The 22568-nt window shown below is 34.5% G+C and overlaps 1 protein-coding gene across 1 annotated transcript in view; it reads left to right on the plus strand.

The window, feature by feature from the left end:
• The window catches only part of LOC129218984 (uncharacterized), a gene marked incomplete in the record, with an annotated part of 259059 nt that overhangs the window by 222852 nt on the left and 13639 nt on the right, over window positions 1–22568 (plus strand). The window contains 3 exon segments of the mRNA XM_054853306.1: window positions 5339–5440; window positions 7115–7231; window positions 10092–10266. Coding sequence (XP_054709281.1) covers window positions 5339–5440; window positions 7115–7231; window positions 10092–10266 — 394 coding nt within the window.

Here is a 22568-nt window from a genome sequence, read left to right on the forward strand (position 1 = left end):
AAATATTATTCCACAGAAAGTATTTAATTTGGTTTGTTAACTGTGACTGAGTTGCGGATTTCGATAATGTAAACAAAAGTTAGCACTGCAGCGAGCGAAGTTCTCGAAGCTCTTTATAAAGAGGGAGGAATTACAAATTTTCTGACATCGTTGGCTGGGAAATGAATTTAATTTAAGATATGAGTGAAAATACGTGCACAAGAAACTCGATATTTTTGAGACAAACTCGTTCTTGCTGTGAAAGTGAAACTATACTAACAAGCGTAGTACTGGCGAGTGGCGTTTTATTTACTTTCTAACTACTTTGGTAAAAGTAAAACATTTTAATTGAAATAGGATGTTTATTGATGACAGATTATGGAAGATTATTTCACTTTTCATGGCAGATTTTAAATTTTAATGACTAATTATTTTTTCACATATCACATTTACCACCATGAAAGTTACATACAAATTTCTTTTCGGCGATTAGTGTCGTTCTCAACTGTACGACAATCCTGGGGAACTTTTATATTTTTAATGACTTGATGTGGTTTTTTTGGCAGATTTTTAACATTTTATGGAGCTTTTACTGTTTTACTTAGTTGGCAGATTATTTCACATTTTCATATGAATTTTAAACTTGTTTAATCACAGGTTTCATTGTCCATTAAAATAACACAATAACATACGGGTATCATTAAGCAAATTCGTAGCCAACTTTGACCAAAAGTGAGGACACAAATGTAAAATAATCAGAAAGGTTAAAAATGCCAAGTGATGCCTTTACAATGAAAAGTATACCCAGAAAATAAAACTGGTTGACTTATTCAAGATCCAATTACATTCCCAAGGTACAAAAGTGGGGAATTGGAGTTCTAAGCTATTTAGGTAGAAATGGAGTTAAAATTAGCTGCCACTGAAAACTTTTTGTGGACAACTGTAAAATGTCATGTTCAGTCCCCAAAACCGCCAACAAAAAATTTATTTATTTATAATTTTTTTTTCTTCCGAACAAAAGTGCACAATGGGTGTGAATGACTAAAAAGAAAGTAGTAATTGTCAGCGACTGATGTTAACTTGGGAAAATTGGCCTCCCTGTTTTTAAAACATTCTAAATACTGGTATTTTTTCTTGGAGGAGAATAAAAAAACAGATAAGTTTTAATCCCTAACTATTTATATTTCACAATTAAGAGTAAGTATGCTATAGGAACCCAAATTGGACAACATCAAGCTCAGTATAATTCTAAATTTTGTAATATGCTGAAATTTGGAACACTAATATAATATTTTAACATGGTGCACCTTAATCAAATGATTACCCTAATGAGCGTTTTAGCAAGGGTGCCCCCCCTTCAAGCAAGGCTGCACCCTCCTCCCCCCCCCCTCCAGGTGGGCACCTCTGGTTTTAGGAAGGTAATGCATTTTCATGGAGATGATTACCTTTTAGACTGGTATAAATTGAATAATTTAGAGCAACAAACATTGAAGTGATCCCCCCATGGGGCAAAAATTTTTTGAATCATGACTATTTCCTCGATTTAGCTTATATTAATATCATTCATTTATTGTTGAAAACAATCAAAAGTGATAAATTAAATGTTTTAATATAACATTCCGGTTTTGTTTTATAATTTATAAAATGTTTTAGATAACAATTTTAATATTGATTAAGAATGCCTAGTTAAAAAATAAAATTGGTCAGAAAAAAGAAAAGGTCTTATAGCTATGCAATGTGTATGCACTAATACAGTTTTTTTATTCATTATTTCTTAATTATCTAATTTTGTTAAAGTAGCTAACAAAAGAAAAATGTAAAAGCAAATCTAAAGTTATTCAATTAAATGTAACAAAAGTTCAAAGTAAAGCATTAATTCTATACACATTTTACAATGATCATTACACATCAAACAATTATATTAATATAACATATGGTTTTAAATAACTTTTTCTTTTTGAAATTTTACATGGATATTTTATATTTTTATATATGGTACTGTGCTAAAGATTTTCTGTGAGTTTCACAAGACACATGCTGTGTGGGAAATAAGTATTTCATTTTGAGGAACAGTACTGCTTCTCAAATTCTGATATTAAGGAACCAGTTAGGTAAAATTTAGGAGCAATTTTACGACATTTGCTAAACTACATTTTCAACAAGAAAACAAGCAAGTTGTTTAGAAATATAATATTTAATGCATGCATTTAAAAAGTTTTTGACAGTAACTTTTCAATCACTGATCTTTTACAAAATAGAAGAACTGGCAAATGGATGGTTGTACAAATACTGGAATATTTAGGGCATGAAAATTTTGTATAATTAAATTTATAACATTAAAAATTTAAGCCATTTGCACCCTGTTTATCAATAAAAATAGTCATCTAAAATCATTAAGGACACTGCACCAACACCTAGTTTTATCATTGACATTTAAAAAACATTCAGTTATTTATTTGCTCGTAAAATTTTCGATGCAATTAATGATATTATAGGCTTTTATACGTTTTGAATCTCAAAGTGTGATGCAATGCCGCTTATTTCCTATGCTGGGCACATGTTTATAAGTATGTTCAGTGTGGAAACCCCAATTTCGGAATCCAGAAAATCAGAAAACCTTAATTTTTTTTGCATTATTAATAAAAAATCAAAATTGTTAATGTTCAGCAATTACTAGTTGAATACTATTGAATACACAGGTACTTTCAGTTCAGCATTTTTTTTTTTTTTAATTTCTGTGCCACTTGTTATGCGCAATAAGGTGGGTTGAAAAACAACTTTTTTTTATTTCGATGATGGGTAGTGCAAAAAAGGTGCCATTAGTAGAGCTAAGTCCACATAAAAAATTTGAATTTTTTTGCAAAATTTCTTGATCTGCTGCAATTGGGTTAAAGTTTCGAAAAAATGCTGTTTTTTCATGTTTTTAGCCAAAATTAGTAAAAATAGTATGTTTCTATTTGGAATGATGAGTTGCACGTTAAAAGTGCCATTGATGGTACTAAATTCCCGTAAAAATTTTGAGGTGTATGGTATAGTTCTTTCCTTTGCCCAAAATGAGTAGAAAGTTTTGCAATTTTCAGTTTTTTTAATGTTTTCAATAAATTTTCTCAAATAGTAAAAATTTTGTTTTTTTTGAAATATTTCTCTGCTATAATTATAGTTTTATCACATCTGATGCATTTTTAGATGCATGGTGTGTCATAAATTAACTACTTATTGCGCATAAAATTTTAAATGTGCTATTCGAAAACTTTGTGCTGCTGGACAATTCCATGGTGTCAGACGTAAAAAAAAAATGAAGAAAAATTTCTCAGTTTTAATTCCATTTACCAAATATAAACTGATCCAAATTGATTAAATTTATTTACAAGATACTTACTTCTTCCCACTGAATGAGAAATCATGTTAGTTTTTCAAAATAGATTCCTAAAGTATAAATTAAAAAAATTTAAAGAGTTGGTGTCGGACGTAAACACACAAATAGTAAAATTAATGGTTCACTTAAAAATAATTAAAAGTGTGTGAATTGGCTTACATTTTCATTAAAAAAAAAGCTTAAATGTAAAGTATACTTATGAGTGAAGCATATTTCGGTTTTCAAATGATATTATAAAGAAAAAAAATATTTAAAAAGTATGATTAGCTTGGTGTCGGACGTAAATTTTCAGTGTCGAACGTAAATTGTTCAGGTTGGATGTAAACTATTGCTCTTAAATGTAAATACAGAACAATGATTACAGTTATAAATATGTAAATTACAGGTTAAATATACTGAAGCAAAATTCACCAAGTAAATTCAGAAGTAGGGTTGGTTGGGGGAAGTGGGTCACTGGGGTAAGTGGTCACCCCCCCTAAAACTGAAAAAAAGCATAAGGTTTTTATCCTTTTTACATTTGATCATGTCATGGTTCATCACAGTGATTGGTTTTGCATTTTTTTTTTGGGGGGGGGGGGTATTTTTTTTATTTTTTTTTCCTAGGTCAGAGGACTTAGTCAAAAAAATAAAAAATAAAATAAAATCTGAAATTTTTTTTTTTTAATTTTATATTTTTTTATTTATCAGGTGTCAGAACTGAAGTTCATTCATATGAAAAATGTACACCAAATATGTTGCAGTTTTTTCATTTATTTCCTTCTTTTTTTTTTTAACACCTGCAATGACAACGTTTTTTTGTTTTTCTTTTCATGTTCTTACGGGGGTCTCGTTTCATGCAAGTGTTTTTAGTTAAGAGATAATAACTGTGTTCTTATTTAAAAAGATTTAACAGTGATTACAAATGAATTCTGCTTTACTCCCATTGGTTTTGAACACAAATCAAACAGAGAGCTTCTTTAAGTTTTCTAAAAGCATATTTTAAATTTAAAAGAATTATACACAATAAGTTTATAATTTATAACACACCTCGTGTCTAAAAATGCATCCCATGTGATAAAATTATATAATTATGGCAGAGAATTATGAAAAAACAAAGTTTTTACTATTTGAGAAAATTTATTGAAAACATTAAAAAAACTGAAAATTGACAAAACTTCTAATTTGTGGCAAAGGAAAGAACTATACCACACACCTCAAAAAAATTTATGGGAGTTTAGTGCCACCAATGGCAACTTTTCCATGCAACTCATCATCGAAAATAGAAACATACTATTTTTACTAATTTCGTCTAAAAACATGGAAAAACAGCATTTTTTCAAAACTTCAACAGAATTACGGCAGATCAAGTAATTGTGCAAATAAATTCAAATTTTTTGTGTGCACTTTGCTCCACCAATGGCGCCTTTTCTGCACTACCCATCACTGAAATAAAAAAAAAAGTTGTTTCTCGGCCCACCCTAATGCGCTAATAAGCGTTTTGCTGTAATTGTGTTGAAATCTTTTAACATCCACTTTCAATTAATGGTAATTCTTTTTTTCGTCTCATAATTATGCAATACAAAGCTTATTGAACAAAGCTACAAAATTATTTTTAGTAAAAATATGATTCATTTATTGGAATTGATCGGCACATTGTATAATAACAAAAAAGAACATCCACAGACTATACGCAACTGCAGATTTTCTTTGACTTTTGTTTTATCATAATGGAGTACATTTTCATAAAGATTGGTCGGAAAATAAAAATGAAGTAGCATAAACATTAGCGAATCAGGAAAAAATGTGACAAATACTGCACGAGTTTTCGGTTCTTTTTTTAGTCTGAATCCAAAATCAGGAAAATTACGAAATCCAGAAAGGTTGCGGTCCTGAGCATTCCGAAATTGGGGTCTTATGCTGAATAAATAGGAAGTTTTACAATTTTAATAAGGATTTGAGAAAATAGTGAGTCTGATTTTCATTTTTTACTGTTTTGTTATTTAGGTGACATATGCCTTTTGTAAAGAATTCTTGAGCTTAATTCTGCAGAAAATGTCTGGTGATGAAATCGACACCACAGAAGTCCTTGTAAAATTGTTCCAAAAGGTATATAATTTGTCTTAATTTCAATTACTGTGTTTGACAAAAATCATCTCTAACATCATCTTTTACTTTTGGTACAATGTGTTACTCAAACTAAAATTTTATTTTAAAGAATTATAAATTACTTTCAATTTTTATTGCAAATGTTTTGTAAACAAATTAAATTTAACTAAATTATATATACAGCGTGTTATTGTTAGCTTTGCTGCATCCCTTCATTGACTCTTACAACTTAACAATAAAAGTCCTTTTAACTATAAAAGTCCTTAAAAGGACTTTTATAACATGTAAAGCTTCTAAATGCTTCATCTACTTTTAAATTCCCTGCATAATTTTTTAAGGTTATAATTAGGTTAAGATATTCATCTCCCATTGCCTTTAATCTGTAAACAAGTTGATTTATGATATGATTTTGTTGCCAGTAAAACTTTTGAAAAATTAAAGTTTGCTTTTTTACACATTGGATAGAAGAAAAAGTTAATATTTCATTTTTTTTAAAGTATTTTTTTTAATAGTTTTTTTCCTTGAGAAGAAAGTGGCTTTTAGACACTATTCTTTGAGTAATAATTGTTAATAATGGAATAATTTAACTCTAGAAAGACTAGGGAGACATTGTAGGAACCTTCCAATTTCTTGAGGAAATTCTCAAAAAAAAAAAAAAATACTGAGTATATGTATGTATGTGACAGATTTTCTCTTTTGACCAACTAAAAACTGAGTGCATAATAATGTAGTTATGTAATTTGCATGACTACTTTTGCAAAGGGCAACTAATCAACCAGGGTTGGTTGATCACACAACAGTAATGGCGTCAGTGGTGATTCAACAGTTGTTCGCCAGCCAATACTGCATCAAACACTTTTGGTTAACATAAGGTTACTTGAGCAGACCAGTAACATGCAGGTAAAAAATAATTCATTGTCGTTAATCAAAAATGTCACATGGTTCTATCAATCAGATTAAATTGCCGTTGACTGGTGCATTGACCGGTGAAGCTATTAGAATGACTTCGACGACAAACAGTTAACCGGTAGCTTTATTGGAACGCTCCTGGTTAGTCGCTTGCAAACCGTGGTAGACTGATTGCTCTATACGAACACAGGCTATGTGGCATAATGTTTATTTCTCTTCTGGAGAGCAACTGCTGCTATTTAGCTGGTGTTCAGTAGATCGTGCTTAGCATTTGAAATTTCAACTGGCTGCAAAAAGATGAAAATAAAGGTAAACCAAGAGTAAACGGCACTTTTTCATGTTACAGCCAGTAAGAGAAAGGAAGAATTTCTAGTTTTTTTTTAAAAATACGAGTTTAAAATACCTCATAGAAGCTTCCTTCTTTCTAGTTATAAGATTAAATATTTATGCTGTTAGGTTTGTTTGTGAAGATTTTGGAGATTGATGCCTAACCTTGCAGCGTGGTTCATATCCCAGAATAATGGTATCACAAGTTTATTGACATACAACACACTGCTAGCTGACTAATGAGTGAATCATTAAGAACTTAAATAGGGTCATAGAATGAAAAGTCAGAAAACTCTATGGCTTTCAATTAGTTATTTCTTGATTATTGACGACAAAATATGCTTTTCTACCTTTCTAATGTTGTTGCTGTTGTGTTTATTTAATAATTTTGTGTTTATTTTTTCCCCTACCTAATTCCATTATTCTGCAATATTTCAGAGTGCCAAAGCCAATGCTTTAACTCAAGCTTATCACAGATACACTTTAAATTATATTAATGCACTAAACTACTTAGAAACGTTACGGAGGCAAGTTGAATTTAATGAATTTGAAAAGGTAAGAATTTTTGATTCAGCATTTCTCTTTAAAAATAAGTATTTACATCTTTATTCACTTGAAATTTTAAAAACTAGTTTGAAGGTTTAAATGAAATTGTTTACTTTGATGTTTTTTTTTTCTAAAGCCAACTATATAAGAAAAACAAACTAATTTTTGATGCTACAACATCCCTTGTGTAGTTTTTGCATATTTGTTAGGAAAATTATTTAACTATGACATTTATAAATATGTTAAGTTTGTGCTGTTCTCTCTCTCCCTCTCTTTTTTTTTTTTTTTTGCATTATGCCAAGTAATTAAAATAGCATTTGAGGTGTACAGTTAACCCTCGTTCATCGCGGTTAATTAGTTCCAGACTTTACCGCGATAACTGAATTTCCGCGAAGTAGGATTTTGTATTTATAAACCGAATATTTTCCTAATTAGAGTGCATGTAACTTACTTTACGACAACTTAAATAGGTTTCTAGCATAGTTAGAGCCCCCTAAACATGAAAGAAACAGCATCTTTTGCCACCATTACGTTTGTATTACTTAATATATTGCACAAAATTAGACGAAATATATATCACATTGTTAATCATTGAGAAATAAACTATACACACACATTAAGCTCTTACAATCTATCTACTAATCTATGAAAATAGCTCAACTTGTTTCGATGATGAATTAATTGCCAGTTAGTGACCGTATGAGCCCCGTTATTCCTCTCTACATTTATCCTCATTAAAGGTATTAAGTATGCACCATATACAGCTTACAAAGCTAGTACATTGTTGAACACCATTTATAGATGCATTTACATCCCCTATAAATAATACAGTGATTTATACTTTCCAGTTAGTGTTTAACGGTTAAAATGAGATAGCGATTCCCTTCACTTTCTTCAGTGATTTTATACCTCCACTCCCTCAACTAGTACAACTACACGATTTAGAAGAGCTCAGCTTACTTAAAAAGACATACATTGTTATTCTTTTGTAGGAAAAAGTTGACACGAGCGCATGCAAAAGGCTAGGTACTGAATTTGAAAAAAAAAAAAAAAAACTGAAAAAACCACGAAGTAGTGAAGCCCCGAAAGTTGAAGCGCGAAGTAGCGAGGAATGACTGTACAATCAACTGTTAGAAAAAGTAACCTTTTGAAAACTCTTGAATTGTGCTTGTCAATTGAGGCAGTGAAAAGCAAAGGAATGTAAGTGCCATAAGTAAAATATTTTAGATAACCAGTACGAACAATGGGGGACCTTCTCCTCTGCTTTGGGGCAAGAGATGGTAGTAGTAGCCCTGATGGCTGCTGCTATACAGCTTGCTTTAGAAAAAAATTTCAGTGAAAGCCTACCTAGGATCTGAACTTTAAATGCATTTTACTTGAAACTTTATAATGTCTACTTACACCCCTTTGCTTTTCACTGCCTCAATTGTAGTAGACTGGTTTTTCCTTTAGGAAGGGCAATTAAATTCATTTGTGAATGAATAAAAGAAAATTTCCAGCACCAAGTAGCAATTTACAGCTTTAATGTGCAATGGTTTTCAAGCTCTGAATCCTGTACCATCTGCCTTTTAACTTTCCTTTTTTTTTTTTTTTAATCATTATTGTTTAAAAATGCCTTGAAAAATGTATGCTTTCTGTGTACTGAGTGAAAAGTTATTTTCTTGCTATATTTTTTTACTCTCAGGTGGACAGATTTTTACATAGATTATAGAATCCGGCATCAGCCTTGCTTGAGGATATATCCTGATAAAAAAAACATATGAAAAGTTCCTCTCTAAAATTTATTCTAATGTGTAAAACGATACAAAAACAAAAGTCTTGTAGATGCTAACCTGCGATGCAAGCATGGTGTCTTTGTTTCAGGGCCACTGTTACTATTATTATTATTATTTACTTATTTTTTCATCCAACTAATAGGTGACTTCAGTTGAATGAAAAAAAAAAAAAAATGAGGACCTCAAACAAAGCCTCATAGGGTTAATGAAATTCAGTAAACTCATGATTATCCGTGAGTGGATTATTCGCGAGTAAATAAACAATTCACACACAAAGTAAAAAGCAGTTTTCACAGTAAAAAACAAATGCCTTTTTTTTGTCAAAAATTTGTAAATTTAAGATTAGTTGTCTTGTTTTGTTTATTTACTTATTTTTTTTTACATTCTTTATCATATATACACTTGTTTTTTTATTAATGTTAAGCTCTGTTGTGCAAAGTTACAAAAATTTTTAATGTTCTGTGTATGTTTTCACTCTTTGAAGAAAGTATTATGCAGCAATACAGCTAAGTTTTTGAGGCAAGACAATTTTTACCTTATCTGTCCCTCATTTTAGCCGTTTTGTGGTTCATCTGCGATTTTATTATCCGCAGCAGTTGTGGTAACCAATTCTGTGGATAATCAGGAGTTTACTGTAGTTAAAATATGTTATGTTCATAGTATTACAGATTCGAAATAACTATAAAATAGGAAGAAAATACTATATATTGAAATTTTAAGTTTATACTTACAATTAAAAAAATGGCATGACATCATTTCATGAAGAAAAGAATAGAAAGTTTTTGTTGTAGCAATGGCTTATTCAAAATTATGCATTACTGGTTATGAGCATCTTTTTTTTCACATGGTATTAAATTTTGATTTCATAATTTTGATAATTTTTGAAGTTATTTTACCTTTTGTGTGTAAGATACTCAAAACAAAATGTAATTAATTACCAAAATGTCTTTTTAAGGGCACTATTACCAGAAAGTTTTTCTCATTATTTGAACATTAACTTCTGGTTAAATAATTTTACATTTAGCATCCATGTTTCAAAATGCAAACATTTACTTTGATTTTACCTATAGTGACTTTATAATTTTATTTATTAGTGGTGTTCTCGTGATTCCCGTTGTAAAAAGCTTCAGTTGACAGATCTTCTTGTGTCACCTGTTCAACATGTGATGAGAGTTCCCCTCATTTTAAAGGAAATTGAAATGCGCACAGAAGACACTAGTGAAAAAAAGCAAATATCAAGCATTATTGAAGCTGAAGAGAATTCTCTCCGTAAGATTTTTTTTTACTAGACATTTGCGTAGGAGTACAAAATATAAATTTAATTGTAAGGTATTTGCAATCATTATATGTTTTCATACATATATCAATTGTACCTAATTTTATTTTTTAATAAGTGTCTCATAACTACAACAAGTTAACGCTTTTCAATGGGGTTGTTTCCTTCAGTCAAAAGTACTACTTTTAGTCAATGAAATTGATAGAAAAACCAAAAAAAAACATGGAGCGAGAAAAAACATTCATTTTCCCAACGCAAAATTTTTAATTAATTTTTCAAAGTGTACAATTTTGAAAACAAGGCGTGATCTTTATGATGTCACAAATGATGTACTTTTGTGCATCTCGACTGGCGGTTCCACGTCATGATAATCAAGAAGCGAATTAAATACTGCAGTTTACGCTTGCTATCAACCATATCGTTGCCACCACATATGAGTAAGATGCGAATTAAATGTTATGATCCGTTAATGGCATCAGTGAAAGATATTTCATCATTTGTGATGTCATCGGCAGAATTAGTAAACAATGAAAGCGAACCAATTAAAATGATTTTTAAAAAATTCTAAACTTAGCCAAATTATTTAAAAAATCATCCTATCCTATGTTTTTAAGCATGGTCTTTTAGAAAAAAATATTTTTAAAATTTGGGAAACGACCCCATTTGATATGATAAAATTAACCAAATATGAGGAATTGTGGAAGTATTGTACCAGTTAGAAATGTTTGTCACCCGCTGACAAATGCAAGGAAAAACACCATAAATTCAAACATTGAGATTTGTTCTAGTGTCACAACCACTGCAGTCAACAATTTCCAAGTTTTAGCTAGCTTCATAATGGTAAGCATATCTAGTGATATTATAGTAAGTTATAGGAAACAGAGTTAATGTAGTAAAAAAATATTTAATGGTAAATTCAACTGTGAAACTTTTATCTTATAAAAATGTAAACTCATGTTTACTTGCACAAATATGCTAGTCTTGTGTACATGATAAATGCACAAATAGATATCGTGGCCTCAGAGCAACAGTAAAATACGTACTCCGTGAAATAACGCTAAGATATCTATACTGTTTGCTTGGAGGCGACGATATCGTTGTCATGATTCATATGAGTTTTGAAATAGTAATCTTTAAATTATTTTCTTTATTTTAAATGAATGGAAAAAGGAAAATTGAGCAAACAATTGCATACAAATGAGAAATGCCTGTGTAGCAGATTCCCCTATCAACGAATAATAGTTTTATATTTATTGCTACTAAGACATAATAGAAAACTTTTGAGTCATCAGCATTGACAAAAATAATTGCTCAGAAAAGCAATCATTGCAAAAATTATTTCATTTGAAAGACCAATTTAAGAATCTGTGTCATAGTTTCATGTGCTGTGTATTGAAAACTTTGGTATCAAGGCCAACAAGAGGCCATGTCAGCCTAGCCTTCTTTAGCCTACTTTCCCAATAAAAGTCAGAGAAAGAAGGCTTAATGCATCTTAAAAATATCCGGAAAAACAAAAAAAAAAAAGAGTCCAAAATAAATAAAATAATTAAATAAATATCGGAAAATTAAAAATTGGAAAGTGGGGTATGAGATGGGGCGTCTGATCCCTGGGGGGTCTGATGGATGATGGCGGGTCCATCGATCTGACTGTCTGTTCCTCCCTAATAACTTTTAAATAAATAGTCGGATTCGAACAATTTTTTTTTTTGAAAGATCTCTGCAAGAACACCTCATTCTCATGTTTCATTTTTTTCATTTGAACAATTTTTTGTTCAATTTTGAACAGTTAAAAAAAAACTTAACATTAGCGCCTGCAAGGAAATAAAAGGCGAATATAAATCCTGAATTTCGAGGTGAATTGGCTTCAAACAAACTTTGTAGGAAAAAGCTTTTGATGAAGAACATGTATAGAAAATATCTTTTTGATTTGAACAATTTTCTATTCAATTTTGAACAGTACAAATCCCTTAACATTAGTGCCTACGGGGAAACTGAAAGTCAGTATAGATTCCAAACTTAAAGGCAGATTTACTTCAAACAAATTTTGATGGAAACAGCTCTTGATGACCTACTCCTGACTCCAACTCCGAGAATTTTGGGGCACTTGACTCCGAATTCGACTCATGTGCCCAAAAATTAGTCAAACTCTGACTCCCCAACTTGGACTACAACTTCGTAGCTTTGGCAAAAATTTATACACGGAGCAAAAATGACTGACTCAGACTCTTAGAAATTCCACTCTGACTCCTTTGTCCCAAAATAAGTCCAACTCCGACTCCCCTAACATTGGCAGAGTTGCCCACTTTAAGGGAAAATGACAGATTCCAGCTCCAAGTCTTCGATTTAAAAACTTTCGGCTTCCGAATCTGGCTCTTTTGTCCCAAAATGAGATCGACTTAAGACTCCCCAGCCATGGTTTTTACTGTGAAATAAATATTTTTCAATATGATTTGTTTTTATTTTCACTCTAAAGTTTTAATTTATGTTTTCAGTTTTTGGCTGAGAAATTTGGAGTCCGTTATGTTTCTACAGAAAGATATGTGCAGACGATTACTTTTTTTCATTTTTTTTTGGCAATGAAAATTATTTCTTTAAGTTGACATTTTGTTTTCATTTATTTTTTAAAGTACATCAATTCATTTTCAAAATTATTTTTTGGCAACGGAAAAGCAAACGATCTTTTTTATATGATGTATTTATTTTAATGAGCTTATTAATTTTAATTCTTTTTTTTTTTTTTTTTTTGAAAGTGGTTAAAGATTTTTTTAATGAAAAAAAATGCATTAGCTGCTTTGTTTAAAAGGTGCTGCTACTTTATTTGTGCATTTAATTATTTTTTACGCATCTAATTCTTTAGATGAGCAAGGCCTATTTTATTTCTAGAAATCAGCTTAAAATATTTAAAAAATATGTTTGAAATAATTTGCAATTTTAGCTAATTTTGAGAATATTGATCAGATACTAGAAAGTCGATATTGGTATTCGGGAAAGTAGGCTCGTTCAGTTCCTGACGGAACTTCTTGTTAACCCTCCTGGCGGCGAGCTCGAATATATTCGGAAATATTTTTATATTAAAAACGGCAAGCTACGAATATATTCGTAGCGGCATTTTTCGCTTCCCCCTTCGGTCACTCTAGCGTGTAATTGGAGGTGTGGTAGACTCTCCTTCAATTTGAATGGGAGGCGTGTTGCTGTCTGGCGTTGACGGGATCCAACGTGACCCAATATAGCTTCTCTCAACATATCACTACGATGAATGGCGCTTTTAAGTACTTTTAACGTTATTTTGTTATTTTATTTGAAACATACCCACGTGTGTTTAAATACAACATCATTTAATTAGGAAAATAGGCATCATAAATATTGAATGTGTATTAAAGGGGTGGGGGAAGGGGGAGAGGACTATATGTACATACACAATTATACAATTTTAGGTGACAGGTACAACTCTTCCGTCACACGTAATATTTTCTCAGTTTCTCTCTTTTAACCGAAGTTTTGGGGGTAACTGGTCTTGGCTATGTATCATTTTGCGATAAACAACTTAAATTTTCAATCTAAACGTAGGTTCAAATTCTATAATTAGTAGTTCTGAAATAATAACAATATTAATAATAATGAGAAACTAAAACTGGAAACTAAACAGAGGAAAAACAAAAGCCTTACTTATAAGTATACAAAAAATACATATCTTCTGTATATAATGAAAACATCATATAGTTAAAGATTTGAACGAATTTTCCTTGATCATTTTAGAATGATTTCTGAACCTAATTGGTAACTAAACGACAAATTATTTCTTTTCGATGCTAGCCAGTTTATTTTTTGCACCAGCATGGGTCAGACGTGAAAAAATGATGATTAGAAAAATAAATTAAAAATGTTACTAACTCAAAAATCGAAATTTTTACGAGGGACGTATATTACTTTACATGTCAATAAGTATCACAATTTTAAAGGCAAAACAGAGAGCTAAAAATGAACTGGAACTCGTTTCTGATAAAGTAAGATTTTCCTAATCAATGATTGAAGTGAGAGCGTTTGAAAAATTCTGCGTTTGAGAAATTGTAATTTTATATTATATTTCAATCTATGTTTTTCGAATTTCCATTTAATAATGAAAAATAACACTGTTGAATCGTAAAACGTTGCACCGTATTATATTAGCATCAAGAAATAAATTATTTATATGCAGCAAAGAATGAGCGACATTAATAATAAAATATAACCGTACAGCATCCAACATTCATTTGAATTAAGATATTGTTTGAAAACAAGACTTCCTTTATAAAGTGGTAAGGATTCATCGACAGCTACATCTTTTTCGGGTACAATATACAGATTTAAAGTTATTGTTAATATTGTAACGGATTCGGTGCGACTTCCACTTTCTTGAAATGAAGACACAGTTCTTGATAAAAGCACAGGAAATTTATTTACACTATGTACAGGAAAGATCGTCAACAACTGCAAAATTATTTATCAGCAATTAAGCAATTATCACGCAACACCGTAAACTCAACGTTTACACACGTATTTACTTCCAAATACGAAAACAACACAGCGAAATGCCTCGCTAGAAACAGAGCTAATACACACACTCAGTTCGAAATCTGAATCGAAACTAACTGTTTATCCATCGCTAACGGCTTAAATACACCGAAAAGAATTTTCCACAACATTCTTACCTCTTCGCGAAATGCGTAGACCGTTAAGAAAGAAAATAGGGGTCGTATACTTTAGCCGAATGAAAAAGGGGTTGTATATTCATTACGGGAAACTATTTACAGGTTACGTTCCTACAATAATTACTATTTACAGAATTTGTAACATTGCCCCCTTCCCAAGGACTGCACGTCCCGGGCAGTACAATCCCCAGAAAGGGTGCGAAACCTCTATCACAAGTTTACAAATATACACATTAATTAATAACTAACAGATACAGAAAACACAATAATAACAAGAAATATTACTAAACATTAAAAGCAAAAATTATCTACAACTTTTATGTTATCAACCATGGTTGTTTACGTAATACTCATGAACTATGGCCATAGTATGGGGCTAACCGATCATAATGTACAACCCTAGGTTTTGCATTAGGTGATTTTTGGATCCTCACTACGACGTCATTTAGTCGGTTAACGACTTTGTAGGGTCCATCCCAATGCGACTGCAATTTGGGTGAAAGACCTTTCCGTCGGATGGGATTCCATAACCAAACCTTGTCGCCTTCGTTGAATTCATGTCCAGTAGACCTTGTGTCGTATCGGGTCTTCATCTTCTCCGCCGCGATGTTGATTCGCTCTCGTGCGAAGTTATGAACGTCTTCCAACCGGGCCTGGAGATCCTGGATGTACTCCTCAGGCGATGAAGGCGCATCCGGAGGACGACCGAAGACGAGATCACAAGGTAGCCGAAGCTCTCGTCCGAAGAGCATCTGGGATGGGGCAAATCCGGTAGTCTCGTGGACAGCACTGCGGTAGGCCAGCAGGAACAAAGGTAGCTTCTTGTCCCAATCCTGTTGATTTCTGGAGACCATAAGTGAGAGATTATTCAGGATTGTGCGGTTAAATCTCTCCACCATGCCGTCCGATTGTGGGTGTAGTGGTGTTGTCCTAGTTTTCTCAATTCCGAAAATTTGACATAGGCCCTTAAACACAGCAGAGATGAAATTCCTCCCTTGATCGGAATGAATCTGCAAAGGTGTTCCATATCTCGAGATCCAATGTTGGACTAGAGTCTCTGCTACGGTGGTAGCCTCTTGATCTGGAATGGGATATGCTTCCGGCCATTTGGTGAAGTAGTCGATGGAAACAAGAATGTATTTGTTCCCATCAGCAGTTCTTGGTAGAGGACCCAGGATGTCAATCCCAATTCGTTCGAAAGGAGCTCCAACGTTGTACAGATGTAGCTTCCCTCTGCTTCGCTTCTTCGGTCCTTTACGAGCAGCACAGGCGTCACAAGAATGGCACCACTTCTCCACGTCATCCTTCGTCTTGCTCCAGAAGAAGCGCTCCCGAACTTTATTGAGGGTTTTCAAGACACCAAAATGTCCTCCAGTCGCACTACTATGTATTTCTTTCAGAACATCTGAAATCCTTGATCGGGGAAGTAGTAACTGCCACCTAGACGTTTTGCTGTCATCAGATTCCCATTTTCGGTGTAGCACGCCGTTCCGTAAATGGAGCGAGTTCCATAAAGCCCAGTATCTTTTTGTTGCAGGACTAAAGATGGAAACGTCCTGCCAGCTAGGGCGTCGACTGTCACTTTCCATGAACTCCAAAATTGGTTTTATGTCGGGGTCTTCAAGTTGATCTTTTCGAACTTGGTCGTCACTCCATGGATCAGGTTCTGATGATATTGGAGTCACTGTCACCTGATAGGCGATAGGGCTAGTCGTTCCATACTGTTTCTCGATTCGGGAACAATAGTGGCAGTTCTCAGGACAGGGTCTCCTTGATAAAGCGTCAGCATTACCGTGAGATAACCCTTTTCGATGCTTGATCTCCATGTCATATTCCTGGAGCCGCTGTATCCATCTGGCTATCTGGCCTTCCGGATTTTTGAAGTTCAAAAGCCAAGTTAATGAGGCATGATCTGTCCGAAGCAGAAATTTTCGGCCGTAGAGGTAATAATGGAAGTGTTCTACAGCTTTCACTATGGCCAGTAACTCCTTTCTGGTGACGCAGTAATTTCGCTCCGACTTTGATAAGCATTTGCTCCAGTAAGCGATGACATGTTCATTTCCGTCAATTTCTTGGGATAAAACAGCTCCGATGCCCTCGTTGCTCGCATCAGTGTCCAGGATGAAGGATTTTTCGGGCTGAGGATAGGCGAGGATAGGCGTTGATGTTAAAGCCTCCTTCAGTCGTAGAAATGCATCTTCGCATTCTTTGGACCATTCGAACTTCTGCTTGCTCTCCGTCAGCTTATGCAAAGGTCGTGCAATGTTGGAAAAACCCTTTACAAACTTCCTGTAGTAGGTGCAGAGCCCCAGGAAACTTCGCAGCTGATGGATGTTTTCGGGACGACTCCAACTCCTGACCGCAGATACCTTCTCTGGATCGGTTTGTACACCCTCAGAAGAGATGATGTGACCAAGGTAGTTCACTTCCCGGCGGAACAAATTACATTTGGACGGGCTTAACTTCAGATTGGCTTCCTTAAGCTTTTGCAGCACCTTCCTAAGATTTGCCAGATGTTCTTCGAAGCTGCGTCCCACGATGATGATATCGTCTAAGTAGACCAGACAGGATTCGTAAGAAAGTCCTCTTAACACTGTCTCCATAAGACGCTCGAACGTAGCTGGTGCATTGCAGAGGCCGAAGGGCATCACTTTAAACTGCCATAAGCCTTGTCCAGTTGTAAACGCTGTCTTCTCCCGGTCATCAGGGTGTATCTCAACCTGCCAGTAGCCGCTCTTCAAGTCCAGGGTCGAAAACCACTTGTGTCCGGACAGAGTGTCCAAGGTGTCGTCTATCCGTGGAAGAGGGTAACTGTCTTTCTTGGTGATTTCATTCAGCCGTCGGTAATCGACACAAAATCTGGTGGAGCCATCTTTCTTTCGGACTAAGACGATGGGGGAAGCCCAAGGACTGGATGATGGTTCGATGACATCATTCTCCTTCATCTCTTTCAGGAGGGTCTCAACTTCTTCCTTCTTGGCGAATGGTAGTCGTCTTGGATGCTGCTTAATAGGGGGGTGTTCTCCAGTGTAAATCCTATGCTGCGTTAAATTCGTACGGCCAACATCCTCCGATGTAGATGAAAACAGATGCTTGAAGTCATCCACCAATTGTTCCGCAGCAGTTCTTTGATCTTTCGATAAGGGTGCACTCCCAATTAACTTCGATGTCAAGGACTCAGAAGACACATTCTCGTGGGAATTGATTCTTCTAATGATGCAGTTTACTGGAGTACAAGTTGCCAGCACTTCACCTTTCCGGATATTCCTTGGCCTTTCACTCACGTTGACGACTCGCACAGGAATTACATCTTTAGAAAGGTCCACCAGCGTAGATGCTACCAGCACTCCTTTTGGGCTATTGCTTAAGTTGGGGTATTCAATGAGTCCAAATCGAAAACTATTGCTTTCTTCAAGGGAGCCAGGTATTAATGATTCTGACCTTGAGGGAATCGATAAATCTGTTTGGGCTATTATTTGATGAGCGGATTTTACATCACTTTCTGCGGGGAAAACGACTATGTCTTCTCTCATCGAGTGCAGCTCATTTGTCTTGAAGTCGAGGTTGAAGTCATACTTCTTTAAAAAGTCCAATCCGAGAATGAAGGGGTCTGTGATAGCAGCAACGAATGCCGTATGATGGTAAGTGGCATTTCCAAACACAATTTCTAAGTTTACTTTACCTTCAATCTCGATCTTGTCACCTGTCACAGTTTGGAGGGTAACGCAGGGCGGCGTCCATAGAATGTTGAGTCCAAATTGACGAGCCACATCTGTTCTAATGATTGTAACATTGGCTCCAGTGTCAATAATCAGTTCGCAGGGAAACCCGTTTACGTATGCGTAAACAAACAGTCCATTACTGCCGCCACTCGTCGATGAAATCTGGAAAACTTTAAGATGGGGCTCATTCCAATTTGGCGACCTCCGCCCCGCGAGATTGCCATGGCTTAGTTTTCCTGGACCTGGGAGGGAGAGGTGCTCTTCCCTCTGGTTTCTTGGCGAGCTTCACAGTTTCTTCGTAAGTGACCCTCGCCGCCACATTTCCAGCACTTAAGTGATTGTCCATTTTGGTACTTGGGAGCCGAAGTCCTTTTGAGGATTCCTGCAATTTCTTTTATTTGCTTTTCCAGTTCAGCAAAGCGTGACGAAACCGGATCAGGCTCATCAGTTTTCACGCCGCGGATTGAATGGCGATCCTTGCGGGTTGCTTGCTGGGCGGCCTCCAACTTCATCGCATACACAACAGCAGAACTCAGGTCTTTGACATCCGCCATCCGTAGAGCTTTCTGGATTTCCGGATCTCGAACCCCGTCGATGTAGTAGTTGAGTGCCAGGTTGTCTCGAACATCCGCAGGACAGTCGCAAAAAGCAAGATGAGACAGTCTCTCGACGTCCGCCGCTAGCTCTTGCAGGGTTTCCCCGGTTTTCTGGAAACGGGACTTCAACTGGAGTCGGCTGAAATCTTTCTGGCACTTCTCACCGAAGCGAAGCTCCAACGCAGATGTGAGGGCGGCGAAATCCGGGCGCTGGCTGTCCGGAAGGGTCTGAAGAATGTCCGCTGCGTCACCTCTCAGGGATGCTGCAAGATGGCAGGCCTTGGTAGCAGAGTCCCATCCGTTCGCTTCCGCCACTATCATGAACTGAGTTTTGTAAACCTGCCACGAAGTTTTCCCATCAAATGTGGCAAGTTTAATGGACGGTCGAGCAACCGATGTGGGAGCGCCGAACTGTACAGAGCTGCTTTCCGCGGTCGCCAATCTCCTTTCCAGGTCTTTAAAGACGTCTTCTTTAAGTTGATGAAATTTTCTATCTTCTTCTTCCAGTTTATTTTCTACAGCATTGCATCGGCCTTCAACGGAACTTAATTTTTCTTCAAATTTCTCTTCGATTTTATTTTCCACTGCGATGAATCGGCCTTCAACTGCCTCAAACTTTCCTTCAATAGCATCAACTCGATGCTCTATCTCATTAAATTTATTTTCCATCACAGTCTTTACCGAAGTAAGATCGTTTTTAATTTCCTCTTGGTTAGAAACTAGGTCATTTTTCAGCACCGTTAAATCACTTTTCAATTGGTTTTGATTAGCCGCCATATCATTTTTTAATTGTTCTTGATTAGCTGCCATATCATTTTTTAATTGTTCTTGATTAGCTGCCATATCATTTTTTAATTGTTCTTGATTAGCCGCCAAACTTTCGGTCAAGTCACTTTTCACAGCATTAATTGCTTCCAGAAGTTGTTTTAATTGGTCATCCATTGCGCGAGTAATCACCATAAAAACAAAGTCTATAAATTCAAACAGTCTTTATGAAAAAAAATGTCCAAAGTCACACTTACTCCAAGAAAGTCCAGAAGAAGCCCCACGTTGGGCGCCAATTGTAACGGATTCGGTGCGACTTCCACTTTCTTGAAATGAAGACACAGTTCTTGATAAAAGCACAGGAAATTTATTTACACTATGTACAGGAAAGATCGTCAACAACTGCAAAATTATTTATCAGCAATTAAGCAATTATCACGCAACACCGTAAACTCAACGTTTACACACGTATTTACTTCCAAATACGAAAACAACACAGCGAAATGCCTCGCTAGAAACAGAGCTAATACACACACTCAGTTCGAAATCTGAATCGAAACTAACTGTTTATCCATCGCTAACGGCTTAAATACACCGAAAAGAATTTTCCACAACATTCTTACCTCTTCGCGAAATGCGTAGACCGTTAAGAAAGAAAATAGGGGTCGTATACTTTAGCCGAATGAAAAAGGGGTTGTATATTCATTACGGGAAACTATTTACAGGTTACGTTCCTACAATAATTACTATTTACAGAATTTGTAACAATATATTCGTACACTTTATACATTTTTTTAAGTCCTGGCTGGGGATGATTTCTTAAATCAAAAAAAATGTAGCTTGGATTTAAAGAAAAAAACATACCCTAAACGAATGGAGGACTCAAGACTTCAAAATGTACTCAAAAAAGAAAACGGATCCAAAAATAAAAAATATCTATATAAGTGAGGTCATTGAAAAAAGAAAAAAAAATCAACAGTAATTTTGCGTACGACCTATGTTCTTCTTAGCCCATATGGTTTATTATCCAAGAGCTTTGGAACACACACAAAAGCGTTCTTCAACGTATAATTCTGAAAGCATTTTTATTAAAAGCGCACTGCAGGCTGCTTTCGTTTGAGAACATACGCAGTTTCTCTAAAATCAAGTTCGACTTTTCATTCCAATTTTAAATAGCTGAAAATAGCCGCTCAGATCAACTATAAATAGTGCCAAAGACAAAGACGTTAGAAGAATGAAATATTTAAAAAGTAGGATTTCTAACGCGTCTGGTGAAAAATATATAACATCATTAAATCGAATGAAAACTAACATTATATCATAATCACCCTCTGATATTCTTATATTCAAACTAGCGTTTACATCATGTTAGCTTTATCACAATTGTGCCATTCCGCAGCTGCCTTTTTATCCATTATATATATATTTTATTTTACTTGCAGAGCCCGATCATTCTGATTGTGGTCATGGGGCTCATTTGTATTTCAGGGCTCCCCTAAGGCCCAACGAAGATTTCAGAAAACACTCGGCATAAAATTCATTCTGCCCCCCCCACCGCCTCCCTATATTTCCGCTTATTCTGAAGCTATAAAATATTTCGATACTTGCGTATTAACACAACCATGCTAAATTTGGTGGTAAACTTTTAATCACAACGTTTAAAAAGTAGAAAAGATATAGTATACGATAATTATATAAGATAAGGTTCAACTTTGCCAGTTTAAAATAAACATCAAAGGTATTATGATATAACTTTTAATAGTAAATACAGACTAAACTTGGAGTGGTTTTGAGTTTTGCAAATATATCAATTTTTTAAAGGGAATTTTTATCAACAAATAAAAAGATTTTCCCCTCGTCTCCTGCATTTGTGAAAATATCAATGACATCATTGTACTTTAGAATCTGAGTGAAATCATTATTTATTTTTAATTAACATAATAAATTAAGAATATTTAGTCACCCTACACTAAAATGTAAGAGGAGGGGCCTATGCCCCGCATGCCCCTGCAGTAATCAGGCTCTGTTTACTTGATTAAAGAATAGGCTCCTTGGAATGCCGAAACACGTGTCTGCTGCTCTTATGACTATTTTTTTCATTTTTAACATCACTTATAGCATTATTATTTTACTTATCGCACGAATGAAAACATTTTATTTATAATGTGATGGTTTTTAGTTTCTGTAATTTAGTTTCTTTACGCGTGGAAACTAACATGAATATTTTCTAAAAACGTCTAGCTTCGTAAAAAACGTAAAGCTTCACACCGTTTGAATTTAAGGTTATATATTAAGGCTATATATAAGGTTATATATCCCTTTTTACATTTTATTATTATTATTATTATTTATTTATGTTTTTTTTTTTGTCAAAATTGAATTCATTGGCGTACTTATTGTATTAGCCAGAATATTGTTTAATAGCAATGATATTTTTATGTAAGCTCATTTCGTTCGCATGTATAAGCATAGATTTGGTGCATATACAACACAAAAAAAAAAAAAATGAAGCTTTAGAAAAGGT

The sequence above is a fragment of the Uloborus diversus genome, chromosome 1, assembly GCF_026930045.1.
Source record: "Uloborus diversus isolate 005 chromosome 1, Udiv.v.3.1, whole genome shotgun sequence".
Classification (NCBI taxonomy): Eukaryota; Metazoa; Arthropoda; class Arachnida; order Araneae; family Uloboridae; genus Uloborus; species Uloborus diversus.